This window comes from Littorina saxatilis, linkage group LG1, assembly GCF_037325665.1.
Source record: "Littorina saxatilis isolate snail1 linkage group LG1, US_GU_Lsax_2.0, whole genome shotgun sequence".
Lineage (NCBI taxonomy): Eukaryota > Metazoa > Mollusca > Gastropoda > Littorinimorpha > Littorinidae > Littorina > Littorina saxatilis.
Genome location: NC_090245.1, coordinates 29,806,906 through 29,831,332, shown reverse-complemented (window position 1 = coordinate 29,831,332; position 24,427 = coordinate 29,806,906). Strand labels below are relative to the sequence as shown.

At 41.6% G+C, this 24,427-nt stretch overlaps 2 protein-coding genes across 3 annotated transcripts in view; both read left to right on the top strand.

Annotated features, from left to right (window-relative positions):
• LOC138966679 (regulation of nuclear pre-mRNA domain-containing protein 1B-like) overlaps nt 1–24,427 on the top strand; it is a 183,023-nt gene that overhangs the window by 30,752 nt on the left and 127,844 nt on the right. The gene's annotated exons all lie outside the window — the stretch shown is intronic.
• Nucleotides 7,511–18,678, top strand: LOC138966585 (dnaJ homolog subfamily A member 2-like). Its single transcript, XM_070338872.1, has 10 exons — nt 7,511–7,652; nt 8,662–8,721; nt 9,630–9,729; nt 10,086–10,248; nt 10,803–10,883; nt 11,570–11,703; nt 12,204–12,346; nt 12,842–13,040; nt 13,444–13,571; nt 14,295–18,678. Exons 1-10 carry the CDS (start codon nt 7,545–7,547, stop codon nt 14,490–14,492), a joined length of 1,314 nt encoding a protein of 437 aa, XP_070194973.1. The 5' UTR covers nt 7,511–7,544; the 3' UTR covers nt 14,493–18,678.

Below are 24,427 nucleotides of genomic sequence, written 5' to 3'. Positions count from 1 at the left end.
TATTATGTGCCGGATCCGAAACTACAGCAACCACAGGGGGTTTGGATGAAGACGCAGAAGACTTAGGCTTAGAAGGACCCTTGCCCTTGCCCTCGGCCTTCACACTACGTTTCTTTTCAATGTCAGCCATGCTGACCAAAAAGAATCCAGCTTACTACTGAAAAATTTAGAAGTCCACAACGGACGAAAATTCAGCAGGAAGAAACAACAAACGCTAGTCAAAATAGCTACCCAAACGGCGGCTAAACAACAAACTACTGAAACAGTTCGAAGTCCAAACACGGACGAAAAGCTCAGTAGAAAGGCAACTCACGCTAGTCAAAATGGCGGCCGAACAACAACCTACTGACAAATTCGAAGTCCGAAAAAGGACGAAAATTCAGTAGAACGAACAATAAACGCTAGTCGACAAGATTAACTGGAACGAGCTCACCAACTACGAAGCAGCAAGCAAGCAGACGGGTAACGTGGCCGGTGGGTGCCGAGCAAACAGCAAACAGATAGCCACGAGAGCGAAAGAAAATGCGACCTTCTCCTCTGAGCTGAAAAAGTCGTATGGGTTCTACCACGTGCTCGGGAAGCGGTAGTGACGTAGTTCACACCAATGGGAGGTAACCCCCATGGCAAGCGTCCTTAGCTTCGCTTCCTCTTACACTTTTTTGTTGTGGGGTTGCTTCCGGGTAGCGATTTTCAGACCTTAGCATCTCTGACTACGTCAATGCTTATATGTGATTCGGGTAAGTATATTAATCAAATGAAAATTTATTATTAAAATTTTCGATTTAAGTGCAGATCCTTGTGATGAGGCCGTTTATTGTAAAACCAGTTATTTGACTGGAAAGGCCATTCATTCCCCTGCCGTATTCAGCAAACAGATTGATTTTACGTAATGTAGTGTCTATACAGAGGAACCTACAAGACAGACACCCCCCAAAAATCAAATTCACAAAAGCAAGGTTCCTGCGTTAAAATCGACAATAAAATAAGAAAAACTAAAACGCAACAAGTGCATGTCATTGCAAAACGCAATCAAATTTGTATCCCAAACAGTCAGTTTTGTTCCACTATGTTGTCTAATAATGACCTGGTACACTTGTACCTGCGATGTGAAGTCCCTCAAGTCAGGGACCTATATTAGAGTCTATGCTCAAATGAAAGAGCACCTCCTAGAGAAAAGACACTTTTTGATTTCCGCCCGTGTGTCTGTTATCTTAAGCAAAATATGTCTATCTGACAAGCCACCTGCATTGTAAGGACATTTTTTGCTTGTCCCAACAGCTTCCTTTTATTACAGGTACTACAGTACCTCTTTCTCCTGATGAAGCTGTTGCTTCCTTCAACCTGATGTGACACACTTCAGTGCAGCCGCTGTCTCAGTTGGTGTATATCGGACCGCTTTGTCTCCCAGTCCCACCTTTGCCCCACCCAACCGTACTGTAATTTTATTTCTTCATGCAAACCCTTCATACCTGTGCTCGTTTTCACACAAAAGAGTATCAGTCTGTACCTTGCTTCGAACTAGGATTGACCTTTGCTAACATCTCTTCGTGCAATTACTTATGCAAGAACACAGACACACGTGTGCACGCACTCAACTGAGCACACACACACACACACACCAAATTATTTAGTTTTTGACTTCAAATGACACCTTTTTCTGGGTTCTCTCGGTGTAGAAACCCAATTCAATTATACCTGCCAATAAGGACACCTGCAACGTGAGAACACTTTTTTGGCTGGCCCCAAAGGCGTCCACTTATCAGAGGCATCACCGTGTACATATAGCAGTCAAAAATAAGGGGAAATGAAAGAAGAGAGTCTGTCCTGACAAAACAGGCATTTGTCTCAGTTTAGGCCTGCAATCACAAAATGATATTGCACAAAAGCATAAAATCAAAACAGTTAAACAGTAGATTAGAGTGAAAGCTGACCTGCTGACCAAAGAAAGGGAAGACACAGTTGTTGTCCCGTGTCTTTGAGGTGAACAGACCGACTCCGCTTCTTGTCCATTGCACGTTACACTGGGGGTCGAACCGCAGGTCGTCTGACCCAATTTCCTCGAACACCGAGCGGTTGGTGCGCCAGTTCTTCCACGCCTCAGTGGTTGAAGGGTTGACAGCCTGGTGCAACTCCATCTCAATCCGTCTGGCCCTCCGTTACAACAAATAATCTGCATCTGACCATCTTTTAAAACATTCTTTGTATCTGAACCTCTCTTAAAATCAAAATGATGATGATAATGGTGATGATGATGATGGTGGTGATGATGATGATGATGATGATGATGATGATGATGATAAGAAGGAGGGGGAAGCGAAGGAATTTCTGCTCTCAAATAAACACAATACAATGGATTCAAGGAATTCAGTGGTACCTGTAGCTCTAATTGTAACTTATGGCTGTATGTCACTGTCTCCGTCGCGATATAACCTTGAACGGTTGAAAACGACGTTAAACACCAAATAAAGTAAAGTAAAGTAATGTACTGTCTCTGGGCTTTTATAGATCTTCTTGTCATCCAGACTCCTTTTAGGGTGCAAACTATGCTGTGCCTTGTTCACATTACCACAGTCCCAAAGTCTGTAACCATCCTCCCAAAGCGAGTACTCTTGAGGGAAATCAAAAATGATTCTTCAAACCAGTGAGACTCACTTCTAAGGACAATGTTGAAGATTCTCTGACGAGGTGCTCCAGGTAGACTTGGCGGCTCACGGCTACCCCCCGCGGGTTAGGGGGAAGAATTTACCCGATGCTCCCCAGCATGTCGTAAGAGGCGACTAACGGATTCTGTTTCTCCTTTTACCCTTGTTAAGTGTTTCTTGTATAGAATATAGTCAATGTTTGTAAAGATTTTAGTCAAGCAGTATGTAAGGAATGTTAAGTCCTTTGTACTGGAAACTTGCATTCTCCCAGTAAGGTCATATAATTGTACTACGTTGCAAGCCCCTGGAGCAATTTTTTGATTAGTGCTTTTGTGAACAAGAAACAATTAACAAGTGGCTCTATCCCATCTCCCCCCTTTCCCCGTCGCGATATAACCTTGAACGGTTGAAAACGACGTTAAACACCAAATAAAGGAGAAAAAGGCTCACGGCTCCTGCACCTGCCGCTTCCCGGAGGGAGGGGATCTGCAGTTTAAAGGACCGAGACTTCACAATACAGTGGAACACCCCCACCTTTTATGACCTTCAAAAATGGAAGAAAATCAGGTTTTTAACAATGGTATATGTCATTCCAAATTTGAAGACAACGGGCCCATAAACACAGGAGTTATTAGCGGTCAAAAGTGTAACGGATAGACGGACGGACGGACGGACGAACAGACTGACGGACGCCGGACGGAAACACGGACAGAGGCCTTACAATATTAATTTGATGTAACACGCACTGAACATATAACAGGAAAAAAAATCATTAGATTTAACCATATTTTTCATTTGCAACGAGTGTCATAATGTTTACCTTTCTTTGTACCAAAATTCAAAATGGGGTTAGGGTTACGTTTTGTAAACTTGTGCAAAAATGTAACGATCGATTTTTATTCTTTTTTGATATCTTATTGTGTAGACCCAGGTTTGTTTTATGTCAACTTTTCTGGAAAATTTAATGGTTCTATTAGCAAATATATTCAGTTGAATTGAGCAGCTGGTCTAATTTTAGCACGTAAAACGTCATGTATATTAACGAATATTAGCCATTTCACTAAGAATGATAACACTTATTCATAACAAAAACCATGATTTTTATGTGCACAAAGTCGGTATTTACGCCACACACAAAAACAAGTAGTTGTGATTTAATTAATCGGTTAGATACCATATCCAATAGCCTACCTTGATTTACAAAAAAACCGTGAAAAGTCAACATATTCAGGAGGCTGTATCTTAACAACGCTACGATCGATTTCTCTGGTTTTAACACATTTGTTTTATCAGACTTTAAACATACATCAGGCAAAAAAATTAGCGATTTTTAATGGTTGTTTAATCGGTGTCGGATGTCTTTAACGGCCACGCCGGAGACACGGCTGCACTAGACAAAATCCAGTGTCCCGGCTGCGAACCAGTGAGAGCCCCAAAACTGACAAGGCGAGGTTCGCCCCAAAATCAAATATAGCGTATTTCACAGTCCTTAGTTTCTTAAAATAATTGTTTGAGGCAAAGCGTAAGTATTCATTTTAACTTACCTTTACCCATTTCTTTACTTTGGGAGTCCTCCGCGCGTTCTGGGTCAGGTTTCTTTTAAATTTGTTGCGCATTCAGTGCAAATTGTCAGTTTGAGACGTAATTAGAAGAAAAAAAATCAACAACGAAAAGTACTTTCATGAGCGGCAGTTCAATCATCCAATATTCATTCATATTTACACCGAGTTTTAGCTTTGGAAGTTAATTGTTAACAAATTTCGCACCCCAATCAGCATTGATTCCCGTATCATTTCATTCAATCTGTATATATATGCCATTTAAGGCCGTTCACTTGACTATCTGGATCATCTTTCGGATCAAAGATTTCAGTTTAGCAAGGATCACGTGACCGCCGCTCAAATAAGGGTACCTCCCTCAATCGACCGGACAAAAACGGAAGGGGCCAACTAAAAGTCGACCAAAAAAAAAATCGAAAAATCGCAATAGGCAAAACTTATAGTTTATTTTATATTGTACATGTATATATAGAAGAAAGTCAAATCAATTATCTACCCAGAACATGTCGTTTTGTCTATCTAGCTTGCATATTTCGTGTGCTATGCTATTCGGTCGAAAACGGATGGTTTTGCGTTAATTTTGAGGGGTACCATGACAAAAAAAAGCGCTGTATTCCAGCAGACTTGGTAGATTGCTTTGAAACTTTCATAATGCTATGCCTACATACGAGATGTACTTTGTGAATACATCCGTGCGTGAACTAATTGCCACATGCGTGCACGGTATAATTGTTGCCTATTTATACATTCAGGAGCTAGTGCGTAATGCGTATTGTAGTATATTGATTTTTCACCATAGGCGAAATCTATTATCTTTTGATAAGATCAGACACCGCTTGACCAAAGAAATAGATTTGGCTAATATTTTGCCTGTGATATTTTCAGAGTGTGTTGAAACACGTGTAAAAAGAATAGAGAAATCAATCGGACAGACTTCATGATACAGACGTACGTTTGAATATGATGACATGCCAAGAATCAGATAAACGAGGGTTGGGCAATTGAATCTTTCCAATCAATTACAACCACAGGACCTATTTTGGAAGTGGTATTAACACCTGGCCAGTTTACGTTTTTTGTGATGATGCAACGTGTTTTTCCGATATGGCCGACAATAGCGTAATTTCATGATGATTTCAATCAGTCAGTTTCTCGATTCGCATGAACAAAGAGGACGGACCGGTTGAATACATTGGAGCCCCCAAAATATGAGAACTGAATATCAGGTCTTACAAGGGAGGGAATTTTTTTTAAAAGACCTAAAAAAAATAAAAAGATAAATACAAACTGAAAAAGAGAGAAAGAAAGACACATAGGATCTTAAAGGGCACTCTGCCTCGCATGAGGATTACAGAACGATGGCATCTTTCTCAAAAACAGCAATATTATACAAACGTTATGGAACACACTTGCAGTAGCATTTTACGTAATTAAATGCCACAGTTCACTTGAATGGCTCTTTAGCATGCGTAAACCGCACACCACTTCTCGTGGTTTATTCAAACCCCGAGCTACCGGGGGCCCTGCGTGGCCCACTTTCCCTTTTTTCATATACATGATGAATTTAGTCGTTTGCGGTTTCAATGCGATTCTGTATTTGCAATAGCATGGTATTGTGTACCTCTGAATCAAAAATACAACAAATCAGTGACTGCTTGTGACATACACCGAGTGGCGGTGATTTCAAGGAAACCGTGTAGCGGTTTTCGGAAACTCCGTCTCCTTGGGCAATGGTGAATGCAGCGCATTTGATATATCATGTTATCCCTGTCGCGGAAGTACGTGTGTATGCGCAATACTCAATCTACAGAGGCACAGCAACAAACAGTATAAAATGATTGAAATCTCAGTCGACCAGCATTTTGAAAAAGGCAAAGTGGTATCGTTTTCGGTAGCCCACGTCCCCGTCATCAATTCAACTGAAGAGTTGCTCACACCAGTCGACTCATTCATTGACTTTGCTTGACACACCTCCGGGCTCCCCTACTTTCAAACTTTTCAGTAAAACTGCGATCTGTACGGACTTTGTTTTTAAGGTGATAAAAGAATTCTTTGTGTTTTAACAATGTTTGTCTGACAAGCTGTCAATTTATTAGCCTTTAAAAGTTAGGTCTAGCGCCATAACGAGGCGTCCGATTTATATCCCTAGATTCACACAAAAATAAATTATTTGAAAAATGATCGCTCTTTGTGGAGGGCACCGGGGCTTAGATGCACGAAGCGAAAATGGGTGCTACCGAAGTGGGTGGGAGCCAGCCACGGGGTCTGATTGGTTGACAAGTTGAGATTTGTGCGGTGATTTTGAAGGGCCAATAAGACCCCGCGGCTGTCTCCCACTGCACCCACTTGGGTGGCACCTACTTTCGCTTCGCGGAACTCAGCCCGGCCTAGGGTGCTCTCCATCGGGAAGTGTTTATACGAAAATGTGTTTGAACTGTGTGTACAAACAAGCCTGACAGTGTCCGTGGCCAGGAACGGATGGTTTACGGGAGGCGGAGTGGGCCTTAAAAAAGAAGGTCTTGGGGTTGGTTGATGGTTCTTCGTGTCCGGCGACCACTAGCCGATTTCAACGTTGCTACAGGCATGATAAAGATACACTTCAATGGTAGAGACTGAATTTCTACGGCTGTTCAAAAACAGAAACCGCAGGAATCACATATTCAGTTGCAAAAATTTTGCAAATTGGAGCTCTCCTTTTATCTGATTTTTATTTTTTAAATTTTTTTATTATTATAATGTTATTTAAAAAAAAAGGGGTTTTAGCATAGTTTCTCTAGCCGGGTCAGTATCTGTTATTAGGCCTATCAGTTTTCACTGTTTTGCACATTTGCTTGATTTTTCAGGCTTCGGTTTAATTTTTGTTATCTTTTTTGAATAGATCAGTTTTGTTTTTGTTTTTGTTCTTCAAAGAAAATAATAATGTCGGTACTTTCAAGTGGATATATTATCTTTCACTCATTTCTCATATACATTTATATTCACGAAACAGAACTTGGTTCAAGGACAAACGCGGCTACAACAATCACATTTCTTGACACGTACACACGTAGATAACAGTTAATTAAGTTGTTCACATCTTTAAAAACAAATAATTGTCACGCCAGTGTAAACTGATCGCCCTTTGGCCGGGATTTGTAAATTCGCAAAATATCATTATGTTGCAAGTCTAGTTTCCGTGCGTGACTGAAACTAGTGAAATAAAATCCCCAAACAAATAGACTGCCAACGTTCCAAAATGTAAAAAAAAATCCAAAATAGTGAAAGTAAAGTAGCATAGTATCATTGAGCGATCGAGGATCTGACGAAAAGGGAGGCCACCTCTAAATTCCGTCGGCAGCGCTGCATGTCCCTGACGTCATTCAGCTCAACAACCTCGTGGAAAATGGCCGACACAACACTGTACGAACTTCTGAACGTCAGAAAAGGCGCCGCAGACGCCGAAATCAAGAAGGTAATCAAATATAAATAACGGTTGTTGATTAATCCTCTGGACTGTGTGAACCCTATGTGTCGGTTTTACTTTATTCACTTGATTTTTGGCTTTTCCCCCCAGTAGGGACGAATAGGATTACACCATTTTCACCCTTCGAGTTCGTTCTTCGAGTTTGATCATGACAGGCAGATTTTGCAGTCGGGAATGGCCATCCATATTCATGTTGAATTTTAATTTTGAAGACTCTTTGTAAGTACTTCCGTACTTGTAACTTCATAGAAAGTGGTCAGAAAGGAGTGTATACGTGTCCGAAGAACACACTTCCTCAAAAACGAAATGACGTAGGCTAACCTTAGGCCAGTTTTGAACGGGAAATCCAGGCATAACCTCTTATGGAGATTCCAGAAGTGACAGTTACTTTGACAATTCAGTAAACATCACACTGAACTGGTCTTCAAAAATCCAATTGTCTTTCTTTTCACGGCCACAGTGACAGTAGCACTTGCAACCATGCAATAACAGCCATGGTGGCCTTGGGAGCTAAAAGTGCTGTGTGAGTTCAGACAATGGATTTACTTTTACTTTTAAGAACATCTAAATTACTCAAGCAGACATGATACGCTTGAAATGTCAGTGATTAGTACTAATAGTTCAATAAGTACAGCACTTGTAGGCCACTCCTTATAAAAGCTTGATGACTGGTTTCCCTTGAACTTTGAAGCTTTTGAAAACTTCTTTGTTCTGTGAAATGCTTTCATTGGTGAATGTTTGATCAAAATTGGCTTAATTTGTTTTAACTTAAGACTGAACCTGTAGGTCACAAAAGCAATTCATTGCGTGGCATACATGTAAAGTCTTCGTGTATACCTTTCATCATACCATCCTGAAGAAGGCAGTTTGTCGCTGCCAAAATATTGATAAAGAAAGAAAGACCTAACCTGGTTACTGCTGTGTCCTCTTTTTGTTTAAATGTAAAGTCTTCATTGGTTTTGCTTATGTGTCATTCATTGTCTTTTCTGTTAAACAGTCCTACAGAAAGCTGGCGAAGGAGTTCCATCCTGACAAGAACCCAGCTGCTGGAGAAAAGGTAAAGACATGTGTTCTGCATATTGGGAGAAAAATCTACCGCAGAGAGAGGGAGGGGTCATTGTTGGTTGTAATCAAATTGGCAAGTTTGTATGGCAAAATTATTGCTATTATGTCATCCTTTTTCTTTGTGATCCCCAGTTCTTTTTTCTTCAATCTGTGCAGAACTCTGCATTTTGAAAGGGGGGAGGTGAGGGGTATACAATTCAGTTAGTAACAATTGCATTTTGATTATTACAGAATAGTTTTCACTGGAAAAGGTTTGCTTGCTTGTGTGACAGGGTGACACAGTAGTCCAACTTCACAGCGGCTTGTCTGCCTGCCTTGAGCATGAGCTCTTTACAGCATTGGTTAAAGCTGTGGTCTATTTATGACTATCCGGGGCTACGAGTTTGAAGAGATAGCGCTGAGAATCATGTTCTGTACTGCGATTGCGGCCCGAAACCCCACCTATACTGTGCGTGTATGACCTTGAGAGCTTCAGTCAACGCTTGAATTTTGCCGTGGTAACATCAGGCCGCATTCGCTGTACATGATTCTCAGCCCTGTCTTTTCAAACCTGTAGCCCCGGAAAGTCATAAATAGACCACAGCTTTAAATGGCTCACCTTTAGATGTAGAGAGCTTTGTGATTGGGTCTGGCTGCTGTTATCTCCCAGTATGGTCTTTTGAACCTTTGTGTTCACATTGCAGTTATAGGTTGATTTGTTAAGCCCCAGTTAACACCTGATTGACTTGCTTTGGTTCCAAAGGTGGTCCGAGTGTTTTGTATACTTGGTTACACTTGCTTTTCTTTAATCTGTTTGGTTTTGATGTAACATTGTTTATGTTGTTCACAGAGAGTGTAGTGTTGTTTGTTTTCGTAACGTTCAGCTGTGATCATTATTTGGATTTTTCTGACTGTGTACAGTTCAAAGAAATCAGCTTTGCCTATGAGGTGTTGTCCGACCCGGAGAAGCGACAAACATACGACCGCTATGGAATGGAGGGGATCAAAGAGGGAGGCGGAGGTAATGTTTCAGGAGTTTTGTGTCTTATCATTCTGTCGTCTGGTTTTACATGTTCATGCCTTTGTAATTTACTATCTTCACTCTGCACCCCACCCCTGCATCATCTTTTCAAAGCTGAAAAGCAAATCAGTAAACTTCGAGTTTTTTTTATTTTCAAAAAGTTCATATTATTTCCATAATATCATTGTTTTGAACTCTTTAGTTTGAGTGTTGAGAATCTTACAGTATTGAAACTTTCAGGGATATGGGCTCTTATTAGCTCAGCTTTAACAAATTTAGAATTTCATTTATGGCGAAGACAGGTAATATAGATGTCACATCAAATATTGTACAGAATGGTACCCTTTGCTTTGCAGGTGGAGGTTTTGGGGGCTTTGGTGGTGGCGGCGGCGGTTTCGGAGGTGCCGGCATGTTCGAAGACCTGTTTGGAGGATTCTTTGGTTTCCCAGGGATGGGTGGAGGTGGTGGTGGTGGCCGTGCCAGACGGCGGCGAGGGGAAGACACTTTCCACCCGCTCAGGTTGGTTACATGTTCTTGCTTTGATATGCTTATTGTTGAGTGACAAAATCAGCTGGAGAATGCAAGCTGTGAGGTTTTCGTGTTGTATTGTAATTTAGAGTACAGGGGGAGAAGGCACTAGCATGTCTGCACATAAGTAGACATGGGAGATCAGACAAATGTCCACCCTTAACCCACCAGGTGGCTGTGGCCGGGATTTGAACTCACGACCTTTCGATTAGAAGGCCGATGTATCCACTAGGCCTCTGCGTCCGTCTTCCTCCATTATAAAACTCCCTACCTTTAAATACCTGATTTTCTCAAATTTTAGAGGTCTTAAAAATGGGTGTCACTGTACATGGATGATCAAGCCAGTCATGTGGCTCAACCATATGAAATTCATGATAGGAATTAAAAACAACAACATTAATCATTATAATGGAGGTTGTGAACAGACAATCTGAGAAAGCTAGGCTTTGAAGGGGGGGGGGGGGGGGTTTGTTATATTTTCTTTGTACTTGGCATTCCAGGCGAGAAGGTGTTTTATTATGTATTTGTTTGCCTTTGTGTTGCAGGGTAGGCCTAGAAGATCTGTACAACGGCAAGACGTCCAAGCTGCAGCTAAGCAAAACTGTGATCTGTAAAAAGTGCAGTGGGTGAGTAATACTGTAGATCACTATTTGGTTTTGCACTGACAGGGTTCGTACGCTCCTTGAATCTCCTTGAATCCCCTTGAATTTTCAACCCCCCTTTTCAAGGACCTTGAATCTCCTTGAATTTGGAGAAAATGGTCATTCTTGTGTTTAACTTCCTTGAACCTCCTTGAATTCTGAAGTGCAGGCCAAAAAAAAAATGTTAATATTAAAGTTTTTCAGCAATTTATATCGATTGTGTGCATCAGTCTGATGCTTAGTTATGAACTTTTAGTTAAGATCACATTTTCTAGCTTGCTTTCAATGTTATTAGAACATTATCGGCTACAAGGGAGCATTTCACAAGAAAGGCAGCAGTGCGTCTTTAAGATTTTACAAATTGGTGCCAATTGTTGCTGTGGAAGTAGAAGACAATGTTGACGCACTTCTCATGGTTTATGTCACCAGCATTATCTCCACAAACTGTTTTGTAACAAAATGACCTGACAGTAAAACTGGCTGAATTAGAGTATGCTTGCAACAAATGTTGCATACGGGGCCTGGTAGAGCAACTTTATGTGCAGACTTAGAGAGAGTATGCATGTCCCAACCCAAACAGGATGCATGCAAGGTAGTAGACAGTTGTGTGTGCATGATTTTAGATTATGGTTTGAATTTTTATTACAACAGTTTTTTTACGTTTTTTTCAGTGCTGGAGGTAGAGCAGGAGCCACAGCCAGGTGTCGCACATGTAGCGGTCGTGGGGTCAAGGTCACACTACGACAGCTTGGCCCCGGCATGGTGCAACAGATGCAGAGTATATGTCCTGAATGTCACGGAGAAGGTAGGGAAGGGCATTCTTTTCTTTTCTCCTTAGGGGGGGGGGAGAGGGGGGTGCTGAAGAGGGTTTGCATGCTTTGGCACTTTTTTTTAGCTCTTTTGAGATATATCGGCCCCTGCTATTACAGAGAGAGATCAAATGTTAGGGGAGATGTCATATATTTTGAACAATGGAAGACTTATCATTGTTTTAGTGACCAGGGTGCAACAGACAATCAGCAAAGTACTGAAATAGAAAACCAGACAGCTGTGCAGTTGTGAGCCAAATGTGATTTTTGAGGCAGGGGTGGTACAGTGTTGTTGAATTATTGTCAATGGAATCTGCATTTTGTTGTTGTGAGAGTGGAGCTTGAGCTATCCTCTTACATTCTTTACAAACATGCCTGAATACCTGCTCGAAGCATCCACACCCTGCACTTTAGGGAAGAAGGAATCAAACCTACAGAATCTGAACCTTTTGGGTTTGAATTCAAGTGCTTGAAGTTTTCATTGTTTATTTTGCAGGCGAAACAATCAGTGAGAAAGACAAATGCAAGGAGTGTCGGGGAAAGAAGGTTGTGAGTGAGACAAAGATCCTGGAAGTACATGTGGATAAAGGCATGAAGAATGAACAGAAAATCCCATTCCGGGGTGAAGGAGATCAGCTGGTGAGTTGTATTCCATTTGCAGTGAATCAAGCCACCTACCCAGAGAGCAAAAACGGTGATACGATCATATTAAGATTTGGCGAGTCACTCAATCATGTTGACAAGTCAATTTAAGGGATTGTACATTTACGTTTTTTTGTGTGGGGAACATGCATGAATTGCTCTTTTCCATTGACTAATTGGTTTCAGGCATTTCAAGAAGCTGGTTAAGTACCACAACTATTTGTTAGTACCATCCCTGAGAAATAGTTGCTTTGTAATTGTGAATGATTCCTTCAACCTTAGCAACAGTGGAGTGAAAGTACTTGTAGCCATGGCTACTTATAGCTCCAGGACTTGAAAGTTTGTGAATGTGCATGCATATGTATATTGATGGCCTAAACATTGGGTGAGGGTACTGACGTTGGCTAGATCCTAGCAGCCTCCCATTAATTTCTCTCACTTACGTAGCAGAGACGGAAGATACATGTTCAAGTGTTGTTTATATTTTTGCAGCCCGATGTGGAGCCAGGTGACGTGATCATCGTTCTCCAGCAGAAAGAACATGAACTTTTCACCCGCAGTGGCCAAGACCTGTACATGACCAAGTCCATCGGGTTGACCGAGGCGCTGTGTGGATTTCAGTTCGTGGTCAGACATCTGGATGACCGCGATCTGGTGGTCACCAACCCACCTGGCGAAGTTGTGCGCCCAGGTGAGTCACCCTGTGTTGTCTGAAAATGATGTGGTTTTTTTTTTACATATCTGTAAATCTTTCATGACAGGAATATATATTGGCCAGAATTATGAAGGTCTGTAAACGTAAGCGGCTGGGTAGCCATTGGCAACAGGGAGCTTGTTTTCGGTTTACAACGTTTCTCTCGGTCGCCGCAGTCACTGTTGTCTCTTTTGTACATATAGCCTTTGTCTTTGCTGTGTTGGATTCACCCTTTCCATGTTGTTCTTCAGTGTGGCTCAGTGGGCAAAAAGCCAGTAGCAAAAAAAATAAAACTTCATCCATTTTGCTGCTATATGTTACTCATCCTGACTTCTTGCGTGCACAAATGCCTTGTTTGCAAGTTTGTATTTCTTTCAACAAGGACTGGTATGTGTTTCAGGCATGGTAAGGACAGTGGAGGGAGAAGGAATGCCTATGTACAGGAGTCCATTTGAGAAAGGCAGTCTGTACATCAAATTTGAAGTCACCTTCCCAACCAACAACTTTGTTGCCGAGCCTCAGCTCAAAGTGAGTCTTTGCTGGTTTTATAGTTTGTTTGTTAAAGTATCAGAGAGCTCACCTTGTCATTTTTCCTAAGTATTGAAATGTGTTACTGTGATTTGTTTGTTCAAAGGAAGAGCTGGAGGTTATTCATGCGCATACTGTTTGTGCATATGTCTGTACCTGTGCACTTCTTTCGTTATCTGTAGCCATCATCGTGAAAAGCTTTGTTAGTGGAAGGGGAGGGATGCATAGAAAAAGTATTTACCTCTTTGAACACAAGTGGTTGCGGATTTGTTAATTTACCCACCCTATAAAGTAACAACTGCAGTGATCAGGCCCGAGAAGCTAAGTGTTCTGTACCAGTTACTGTACATCAATCTTAGCTTGTTGACTATTCAGCCCTGTTAACTCTGTTTTTTTCTTGTCCAATGCTGTCCTGTACAAAGCAGTCCCAGATTGACCAATACCCTCACCTGTAGGTGGGGAAAACCTGCTGTATCTTGGACCAGAGCACTTGTTGGTCCAACCCCCCACCCCCCTTCCTTTTCCACTGTATAATCTAAAAAAATGAATTAAAAAGGTTGGGAAAATGGTATCTTAACACAGAGAGAGAATCTGAAAGTGGCGGAAAATGTACATAATCTATGAACGGAAATCTAGAGAAAGCAGTTTCTTGCAAGAGAGGAAGTCTTTAACTGTGGGGTTCCACTGTAGCATATTTTGAAATGTTGTCATGGCATGTTTCAGCAACTGGAAACCATCCTTGGTGACCGGCCTGTGGTGGAGATCCCAGAAGGTGAAGATGTGGAAGAGGTCAACATGGTGTCCTATGAGGACACACGCGGCACAGGGGGTGCCGCTGCTCGATCAGAGGCCTACCATGACGATGACGACGAAATGGGAGGAGGGCAAGGAGGACCCAGGGTGCAGTGCGCTCACCAGTAACCACGTGGCTCATAGCCGCCCTTGTGTCTGCATCTCCATCTATTTCTCTCTCTGTCTTACTCAGGCATGAGGAACTTCCTCCTTGTTTAAGGGATTCTTCCTTTGGATCTTCTCCTTGGTATTATTTTTTCCCAAAGGAAAGTTGACAAATTCTGATGATTTTGAATACATTTTGGAAGAACTCTCCGAATATCCGAATCATTAGTCATACATAGCAAAAGTTTGTTGGTCCGTGGTGGTGGTCGTCAGTGAAGGATCCAATCGCTGAACAGGGCCAGTGACTTGTAAGCAAATTAAAAGCAAATTAATTGGTTAAGTTGCTACTTTGGTTTCATAAATACAATTTACATTGATTTGAATTTGCATAATCCAAAGAGCTTAACTAAATGATTTTATCAGTAAAAAAAAAAAAAAAAACCCCGCGGGTTAGGGGGAAGAATTTACCCGATGCTCCCCAGCATTGATTAGTGCTTTTGTGAACAAGAAACAATTAACAAGTGGCTCTATCCCATCTCCTCCCCTTTCCCCATCACGATATAACCTTCGTGGTTGAAAACAACGTTAAACACCAAATAAAGAAAGAAAGAAAGTAAGTTAAAAAAAAAATTCCTAGCGGTGGTTTGCATGGCGTAAACTCCTTGTGCCACTGCAGAAGAGGGGTATTGATTCAAACTACACTACAGTCACTAGTTGACACAGTGAATGCTCTTTCAGTAGCTCGGATCAATTAAAGACACAACCAAAATGAAAGTTATGTATATTAAAATGCACAAACCTCTTTGCCTACATCACAGTGAGGACGTAGACCCGTTAGTTAATTTTGCGTTTCTTGCGACAAACTTTTCAATATGCGACTGAGTTTTGCCTCTATTATATGGTGCTGAAAATAGCGAGGTTCCATGAGGAAAAATCTGCTATGTCTCGACATGTATTTCTCTCTCTCTCGACTGTACACAGAGATAAGAACAGCCTCGCTTTCACCTAGATCCTGCCTAAAAACAATGTTCAGACCTCATGTTCAGACTCGGCGTAATGATTCCGAAAGGACTACTTTTTAGCGGTCAAGTTCAGTCGTCCGCATACTCGAAAGTGAAAAAAAGATTAAACGTTTTGCTACAGTATCGGAGGATGAACTGTCGAAGAAGAAAAAGAATCTCGTGCCAACCACTACGCAGAAGACCATCCGAGTTGTCCAGAAGAAGTTCTGAAACACGTCACGTTCCAAATCAAAAGACGACATTCTATTCTCTTACGTCACTATTCTTGGTTTACGGTACCATTCGGCGGCTTTGCTACGAGTATGCCATAGTCTTGGTTGGCCGAGACCTTGAGGTGGAATGCGAGTGATTAGGTTTGTTGATTTTGCTCGGAGAAGTGGTCCGTGTTCAAGCAAGTTTCTTTCTTCTTTGAAAACAAAAACCCTAAGACCAGTGAATGTCGAGATATATATGTTAATTGGATCTGTGATCCAAACATGCCTTTTGGTCAATCTCGATGGCAGTTTATTCCACTCGCCCTACGGGCTTGTGGAATAAACTTCCATCTCGATTGACCAAAAGCCATGTTTGGATCACAGAGCCAATTAACGTATAATGTTTGCTTTTTTAAAATTGGCGGCCAAGATTCGCAAGTGTCTAAAGGGCGTATGCATACGAATTCAGCGGAAGTGCTAAAACTAGCCATAAATCCTGAAGACAAAGACTGCAGGACTGTGCTAAAATTGTTTATTAGCCCTGTGCAGCGCTTGATTCTTTTGATGTGACTGATTCTGACATTAACGACCCACCACCACCATTGACCGACCATCGCTGCTATGTCTTCCTATTACCTAGTCTTCTTTTCATTCAGAGCTTTTGTGAACTAAGCAATTCTAAATTTATCTGAATCTGAATTCAAAAAATCGTTCCCCTTTCTTTGTCTGTTCTCCTTTCCCAATTCTACTGAGTTGCTCTTGTCCATGCAGGAGTATGTAGGTACATGTGGGAATACAAAGAGTTTGGGTCTACTTTGGTTGTGTATGTGTGTGTGTGTGTGTGTGCTAGGTCAGGTGTATTACGTGATGGGTTGATTCAGAAAGGGTTAACAATGCTGAATGCATGTTGTGCGAGTATTGAGTTCATTCCAGTGTAAAAGAGGACTGGTTTCTGTTTTTCTGTCTTGTGAAAGAGATCATGGCAGGCACTTTTGATCATGAAACTGATCATTTGAACTGATGATCTTTTAACGAGTGAGCAACCCACCTGCTGAGGAGGCATTTTATCACAAATACCTTACCAATGAATAAATGACATGCAAGGTTTCTCATGATCAGGATTTACTCAAAGCACTTGTCAAAAGCGGTAACTCTTTGTACATGTGGGGGTGTTTCTTTTAGTGTGTATTGTTTGTGCTTTGTTGTTTTTCACAGGTCTCTGCTATTTTGAGTTTAACAGAATTGCGTTTTGTTTCATGATTCCCTGAAATAAAAGAATTTACAGTCAGACATCTGAAAAATAAGATCCCTTTTACTAATTGATGCAATTGTCACATACCACTGTTCCTTTGTACTTATGTAGTCGATGAGTTTGTGAATGAGTATACATGTTAAAATGGAGTTTTTTGGGACTGTTTTTTTTTTTGTGAGAGGTGTCTGAGTGACCTTGTGGGGCATTTTTTACATCTGTGAATTTTCCAGATCACCTTGTCAACATTTTACGGAAAGTGTGGAGGGATTATTCTGAGCCTGATGTACAAGACAAGTGCATTTTGAATTGAAAGACATTTTAAGCTTCCAGGGACAACACAGAAATTGTATGCCTGATTAAGCCTGTATTATAGGTGTGTACTGTGTGTGGTTTGGTTAAAGTATATATCCTTAACCAAACATATAGTTTGAGAGCTGATTTAAGGATGGGTAGGGGTGTAAATAGATATTAACACACTCACACACAAAACTACTGAAGGGAACATTTGCAGATGACAAATATGATAATTTGTTTGAGAATGGTGATTGAATTGTATTTCTTGACATTGAAGCAGTTGCCACCAGTAAATGTCATGTGTTCAGTGTGTGCATTTCCCATCAAAGCTTAAATCCGGATGCCTACTGTGTGTGAAATCATAAATACATTGTACTTTTTGTATCATCTTTCAACCCTATGGACACTATGTGTGCGCTTTCATTTATTCTGGTTATTTTTTTTTAGGGGGGGGGGGGGGTTTGACTAATTTTATTCTGTAATTTAGTGTGGATTTGTACTGTAAGAGTCGGTTTCCATCAAATATGTTGTAAATTACCTGTTTGCATGTTCTTCATGTATGTTGTACGAAAGTGCCAGGTTCTACCTAGGCCTTGTTTTTGAAATTGTACTATGAAAGATCAGTATATATGCGAGCGTGTGAATAATTTTCAATGAGAGCATGCAAAGCAACACTATTGTATGAACCTCTGTACATTTCCTCCTTTGAATTTGTGTGCTTGTGTGGTGTTTTATTCATTTTTGTTTAAGAGTACGGTACAATAATTTCCCAGTTTTCCCCTTCCCTATTTTGCAGGCAACCCCCCGCGGGTTAGGGGGAAGAATTTACCCGATGCTCCCCAGCATGTCGTAAGAGGCGACTGGCGGATTCTGTTTCTCCTTTTACGCTTAAGTATTTTTTGTAAAGATTTTAGTCAAGCAGTATGTAAGAAATGTTAAGTCCTTTGTACTGGAAACTTGCATTCTCCCAGTAAGGTAATTTATTGTACTACGTTGCAAGCCCTTGGAGCAAATTTTTGATTAGTGCTTTTGTGAACAAGAAACAATTGACAAGTGGCTCTATCCCATCTTCCCCCCTTTCCCCGTCGCGATATAACCTTCGTGGTTGAAAACGACGTTAAACACCAAATAAAGAAAGATTTTGCAGGCAGTGTCAGATCTTTGTTCTCCTTGCCTTTGTACACACTATTGTTTTGTCACCAATTTGTTTTAACATTATAACTATTTGATGTTTTGTTCAGATTAGCTAGGTATATGAATGACTGTAGAAATTGATGTCAGCTTATGTTTGTAGTCTCCTTGGCAGTTCAGGAATAACATTGTCACTGGTTTATCCTCCCTCAGTAAGAATCTTTACATGTGCGTATGTGAATTTTGAATAGGTTTTGAGAAAAAAACGACAAATTTCACAGGTCTTACATTAAAGACAATAAAGGTACCAAAATTTTTTTTCTGTGTTCTGGTGTGGAAGTGAATGGCACCTCATTTGTTCTGATTGTATTGAGAAACAAGTGTGTTCAATTTTATTCTTTTAGACCGACATGTTTTGATGTCATTTGTAGTTAATCATAATGTGACTTGTTAATTATAATACCTGTTCACCCACTTGTGCTTCGGGGATCGGTGACTCACTGAAACTTGGAAGACTCAGACGCTGCTCAGAATCGTCATCACAAAATGAAAACACACTGACAATGGCAAACAAACGTAAACATAAACAAAATCAATAACAAAACCTCATCGTCATCACAAAATGAAAACACACTGGCTATGGCAAACAAACGTAAACATGAACAAAATCAATAACAAAACCTCCCATGCCAGGAAAGGGTCCATCTATGAAAGTCAATTGACATGGCAAGCCTGGATTGCAGAGATTTTGTAGCTGCTCTGCTCAAGTCGATGATGCTAAAAAACCAAACATGTCATTCTTTCAAAAACTGCTCAGTCTCAGCAGGTTCGACTCATAACAACAAAACTCAGCTTTGAGTTATGGTTGTAGTCGTGGGCATGGGAGCATGTCATCCAACCCACAGACCCCGCCCACCTCGTCTCAAGTGCCCGTGTTCTCAAATAAAAATGATAATATTATAAATAATGATGCAACACTGCTAATGAAATTTCATGCACAAACGGGAACTAGACTGAACTGGGCGGATTCTTCCTTCAACACATTTTGCAAAACATGATACCAATCAACACGGTTAGATCTGAGAGATTTGCCGCTTAGTACAAACAAGGGGTTATACCGAAAAAGTGTCCAATGCTGCCGCCAGTAACATCGAAATAACCATCGCAGAAAAAAGAAAGCTACTAAAAAAACGTACTATTCCAACTGAACGCGGTCGGCCGACCGGGAAGCATCAGACTGCATCTTCACATGCCGTTTTGTGCACATGTCGTCAATATGTCCTAGGCAATATGTAGAAGGCGGCCTGCATTACCGCGGTGTTCAGAAACCTTGAGCGACATAAGGCCGAGCACTAGTATTGGCCCTTGTCACCCACATAAGCTGCCGGGGATCCTATTGTTGACCTTAGTTTGTCTGGGTGCGAATATGGCGCAATCCATGTAAGATCAGTAATGAAGCCATATCATTGTCAAGGCCATGCTGAACAGGGGCGGAGCAGTTAAGCCAGGGGGGTGGGGGGTTACAACCTGGGGCCCAGGGGTAGACCCCTTGTGGGGTACTGACAGTTTTAGCTATTTTATGAGCAATTTATGGCTTATCCTTGATTTTAAACATGATCAACTGGTGTCAGCAGCTACTCATTATTTCTTTTAAAGTTAGTATTAATTTTTTTTGACAGCCGGGGGGGGGGGGTGGGGGGTCCGGAACCCCTATACCCCCCCCCCCCCCCCTAATCCGCCCCTGCTGAAGAACTCAACATCTTCTACCCCTGATTATACGTCCCCGGGGCCACGTCACGTGAACAATACCAAGAAGACTCTTTGATTTGCAAGACGTAACCTCAGAATCAAGAACCAAATGGCTGAAAGACACGCGGCAGTTCAGGATGGGCATACACTGCGATGGTCAACCGGCCTGACCGTTGAGCACTCATGAGCCCGAATCTATCGATAAGACGTGACTGATACAAAAAAGAGGAGATTGGTCAGTTTAAACAGTATTTTATTCAGATACAAGTTTACAAAGCCATGGAAAGTATAACATAATAAAGGAGCACAACAAGATAAACTTATGAATGTGCTCTTAAAAACAATATAATAAAGAAGAGGAGATCATTGATCTCAAAATCAGTGGACCTGAAGTGACTTCAGTAATGACCACGACCAAATCTCAAGTCAAACTGATATGAATTAAAAGAAGGGAGACATGTTAATCACATTTGGCAAGTCAGTGAGTTGCTAAAAGGTACAATGTATGAAGCCCAATCCAAAACCCAGTACCGCCAGACTAACGACAGAACTCAGTGGCTACTTTTATATAGCCTTTGCCATTAAAAACGCGACAAACGATCCGGCTACGGCGGTTTTTATGTTACTTGTTATAGCAAGCACCTGTGGTTTAGACATCGTCAAAAACAAACAAGTCGCGTAAGGCGAAAATACAATATTTAGTCAAGTAGCTGTCGAACTCACAGAATGAAACTGAACGCAATGCCATTTTTCAGCAAGACCGTATACTCGTAGCATCGTCAGTCCACCGCTCATGGCAAAGGCAGTGAAATTGACAAGAAGAGCGGGGTAGTAGTTGCGCTAAGAAGGATAGCACGCTTTTCTGTACCTCTCTTTGTTTTAACTTTCTGAGCGTGTTTTTAATCCAAACATATCATATCTATATGTTTTTGGAATCAGGAACCGACAAGGAATAAGATGAAAGTGTTTTTAAATTGATTTCGACAATTTAATTTTGATAATAATTTTTATATATTTAATTTTCAGAGCTTGTTTTTAATCCGAATATAACATATTTATATGTTTTTGGAATCAGCAAATGATGGAGAATAAGATAAACGTAAATTTGGATCGTTTTATACATTTTAATTTTTTTTTACAATTTTCAGATTTTTAATGACCAAAGTCATTAATTAATTTTTAAGCCACCAAGCTGAAATGCAATACCGAAGTCCGGGCTTCGTCGAAGATTACTTGACCAAAATTTCAACCAATTTGGTTGAAAAATGAGGGCGTGACAGTGCCGCCTCAACTTTCACGAAAAGCCGGATATGACGTCATCAAAGACATTTATCAAAAAAATGAAAAAAACGTTCGGGGATTTCATACCCAGGAAGTCTCATGTCAAATTTCATAAAGATCGGTCCAGTAGTTTAGTCTGAATCGCTCTACACACACACACAGACACACAGACACACAGACACACGCACATACACCACGACCCTCGTTTCGATTCCCCCTCGATGTTAAAATATTTAGTCAAAACTTGACTAAATATAAAAAGTGCACGGAAAACTCATGTCAGAAGACGCGTATAACACGTGGCGTTTAATTCAGTAAAACGTTTCATTCACTCAAAACCCGTGACCTTTATTACTGTCAATACCACTGTCGGTTGCTTCGGCCACAACTTGTGTTGATTTGAAGCTGTAAGTACCGATAATGGAAAACACGTGCAGTTCTCGACACTATAACCCATCAGTTCATAACTCCAGCTGTTTCGTTTCAATTTTGTACTCAATGAAACGCCACGTGTTTTATGTGTCTTCTTGCATGAGTTTTCCGTGCAGTTTTTTTTTTTTTTGACGAAGTCTAAACCATAGGTGCTTGCTATAACCAGTAACATAAAAACCTCCGTCGATCGTTTGTCGCGTTTTTAATGGCAAAGGCTATACAATTATAGACTGACTTGAGTACATATGTGTGCGTATCAAAGGCATTAACATTACACAGAGACCAGCTAGAAAAGTAGTCAACAAACATATTCTATCAATCAATCAATCAATATGAAGCTTATATATAGCGTGTATTCCGTGGGTACAGTTCTAAGCGCTTGTCGAAGAGTTGTCAACACAGGACTAACAAAGAAACTAACATCTACAGACGGACACGAACCCTATCACACACTAGCAAACCCTGATAAACATACAACAAACAACTGTTTAACAACAATGTACACATCAATAGCTAGGTCCAAACAAAATAATATTAAACACAAAGAAAACACCTCTCACAGAGCACAGCACAAGAATGTCTTTTGGGGCACAACACATCACGTCGAACATGAAAGTCGCAGCCAGCTACAGGAAGAACTGAGTCTTCAACCTACTCTTGAACGCGTCAAGAGAGGGGCTCTGGCGAAGCTCAAGCGGCAGGGAGTTCCAGACGGAGGGGCCCGCGGAGGGGAATGCACGCTGACCAGCAGATGCGAGTTTCGAGCGAGGGATGTGAAGGCGGAGTGGGTCAGCAGCAGAACGAAGGGGACGGTCGGATGGCTGGGTGTACAGGTCCGAGATTGAAGGTACTCGGGAGCAGAGTCGTTGAGACACTTGTAGACCAGAGTGGACAGTTTGTAGGAGATTCGGGTGTTGACAGGGAGCCAGTGCAAGGAGCGAAGTAGGGGGGTGATGTGGTCTCGCTTCGTCTTCCTCAACGTCAGCCTGGCATCAGCGTTCTGGACTCGTTGTAGGCCATGAATGGAGGAGGCAGGGAGGCCAGCCAGAAGGGAGTTGCAGTAGTCCAGACGACTGAAGATGAGGGAGACAACCAGCTTGACACAGGCGTCGTGGGTGAGGTATCGACGGATGGAGGCGATGCGTCGTAGGTGGAAAAAGCAGGTCTTGATGATGAAGGAGATGTGTGTCTGCATGGAGAGAGTGGAGTCGAGAAAGACGCCAAAGCTCTTGACAGCAGGGGAGAATGGAACAGTCGCGTCATCCAGCTCGGCCAGTAAGGTAATATATTGTACTACGTTGCAAGCCCCTGGAGCAAATTTTTGATTAGTGCTTTTGTGAACAAGAAACAATTGACAAGTGGCTCTATCCCATCTCCCCCCTTTCCCCGTCGCGATATAACCTTCTTTGTTGAAAACGACGTTAAACACCAAATAAAGAAAGAAAGAAAGTTATTTCTAAAGTGGTTCACATGCTGTTGCTACTCCCCCAGTCCACCCGGTTAAACCATAAAGTTGCTCAACCACAGACCCTCGTGTCCCTGGTCAGCAGACACTTTACACTGAAGAAGGTCCGCTTGAGGTGTCACGCCAATTACCGTGTACGTGTGAGGTACTGAATTCAAGACAAAAACCAACTCTGTCGGAGGGAAAATCTAGGAAAGAGATAATGACAATACCTCTTCAGTTACTCACTCAAGTAGGTAGACGAGATAAGATAAAGGGAAGAGAGACGAAGACAAAGATGAAACAGTGGATCTAGTGTGGAAAATGGGGGAGGGGGGTTCGGCCGCAAAAAAGTCAAAGATGAATTTGTCAAACTGTGATTGTGATGGTTATCGTGTGTGTGTGTGTGTGTGTGTGTGTGTGTGTGTGTGTTTGTGTGTGTGTGTGTTTGTGTGTGTTTGTGTGTGATAACACGTATGTGTGTGTGTGTGTGTGTGTGTGTGATAACACGTATGTGTGTGTGTGTGTGGAATAACATGTGTGTGTGTGTGTGTGTGTGTGTGCGGTTTGTGTATGTGTGTGATTACACGTGTGTGTGTGTGGTGTGTGTGGGTGTGGGTGTGCGTGTGAGAAAGTTTTTCATTAAACACAAACAAGTGAAGAAACCACTCAGCTTTAATACCAAAATGTAATAGGAAATTCTGTGTCCAGTCACTGAAAGTCTCCGTGTACTGTTTTCGGTACTCAGCCGGCCGGTCAGCGACGGTGACGTTTTCATCTTTCGCCGTGTTGATATTTCGCTTCTCGGTCTCGTTGATCTAGTATAAACTCTACACTGAACAAAAAAACACCCTTCGATAGTACTTGTTTGTTTGTTTGTTTGTTTGTTTGCTTAACGCCCAGCCGACCACGCCCTTCGACTGATAGTACTGATGTGCGACCTTGTGTACCGTGCTTACATTCATGGGGCCAAATTTGTCCAACCAATTTGTTTTATTTAACTTAGAAATTTGATTCATCCTAAAATGTTTTCCTTCTTACTCAAGGGACGTAACCACACAGTACGTGTGTACATGTGTGTGTGTGCCAGTGTGTGTGTGCCAGTGTGTGTGTGTGTGTAAGTGTGTATGTGTGCTTGTGTGAGGTTGGGTGTGTGTCAA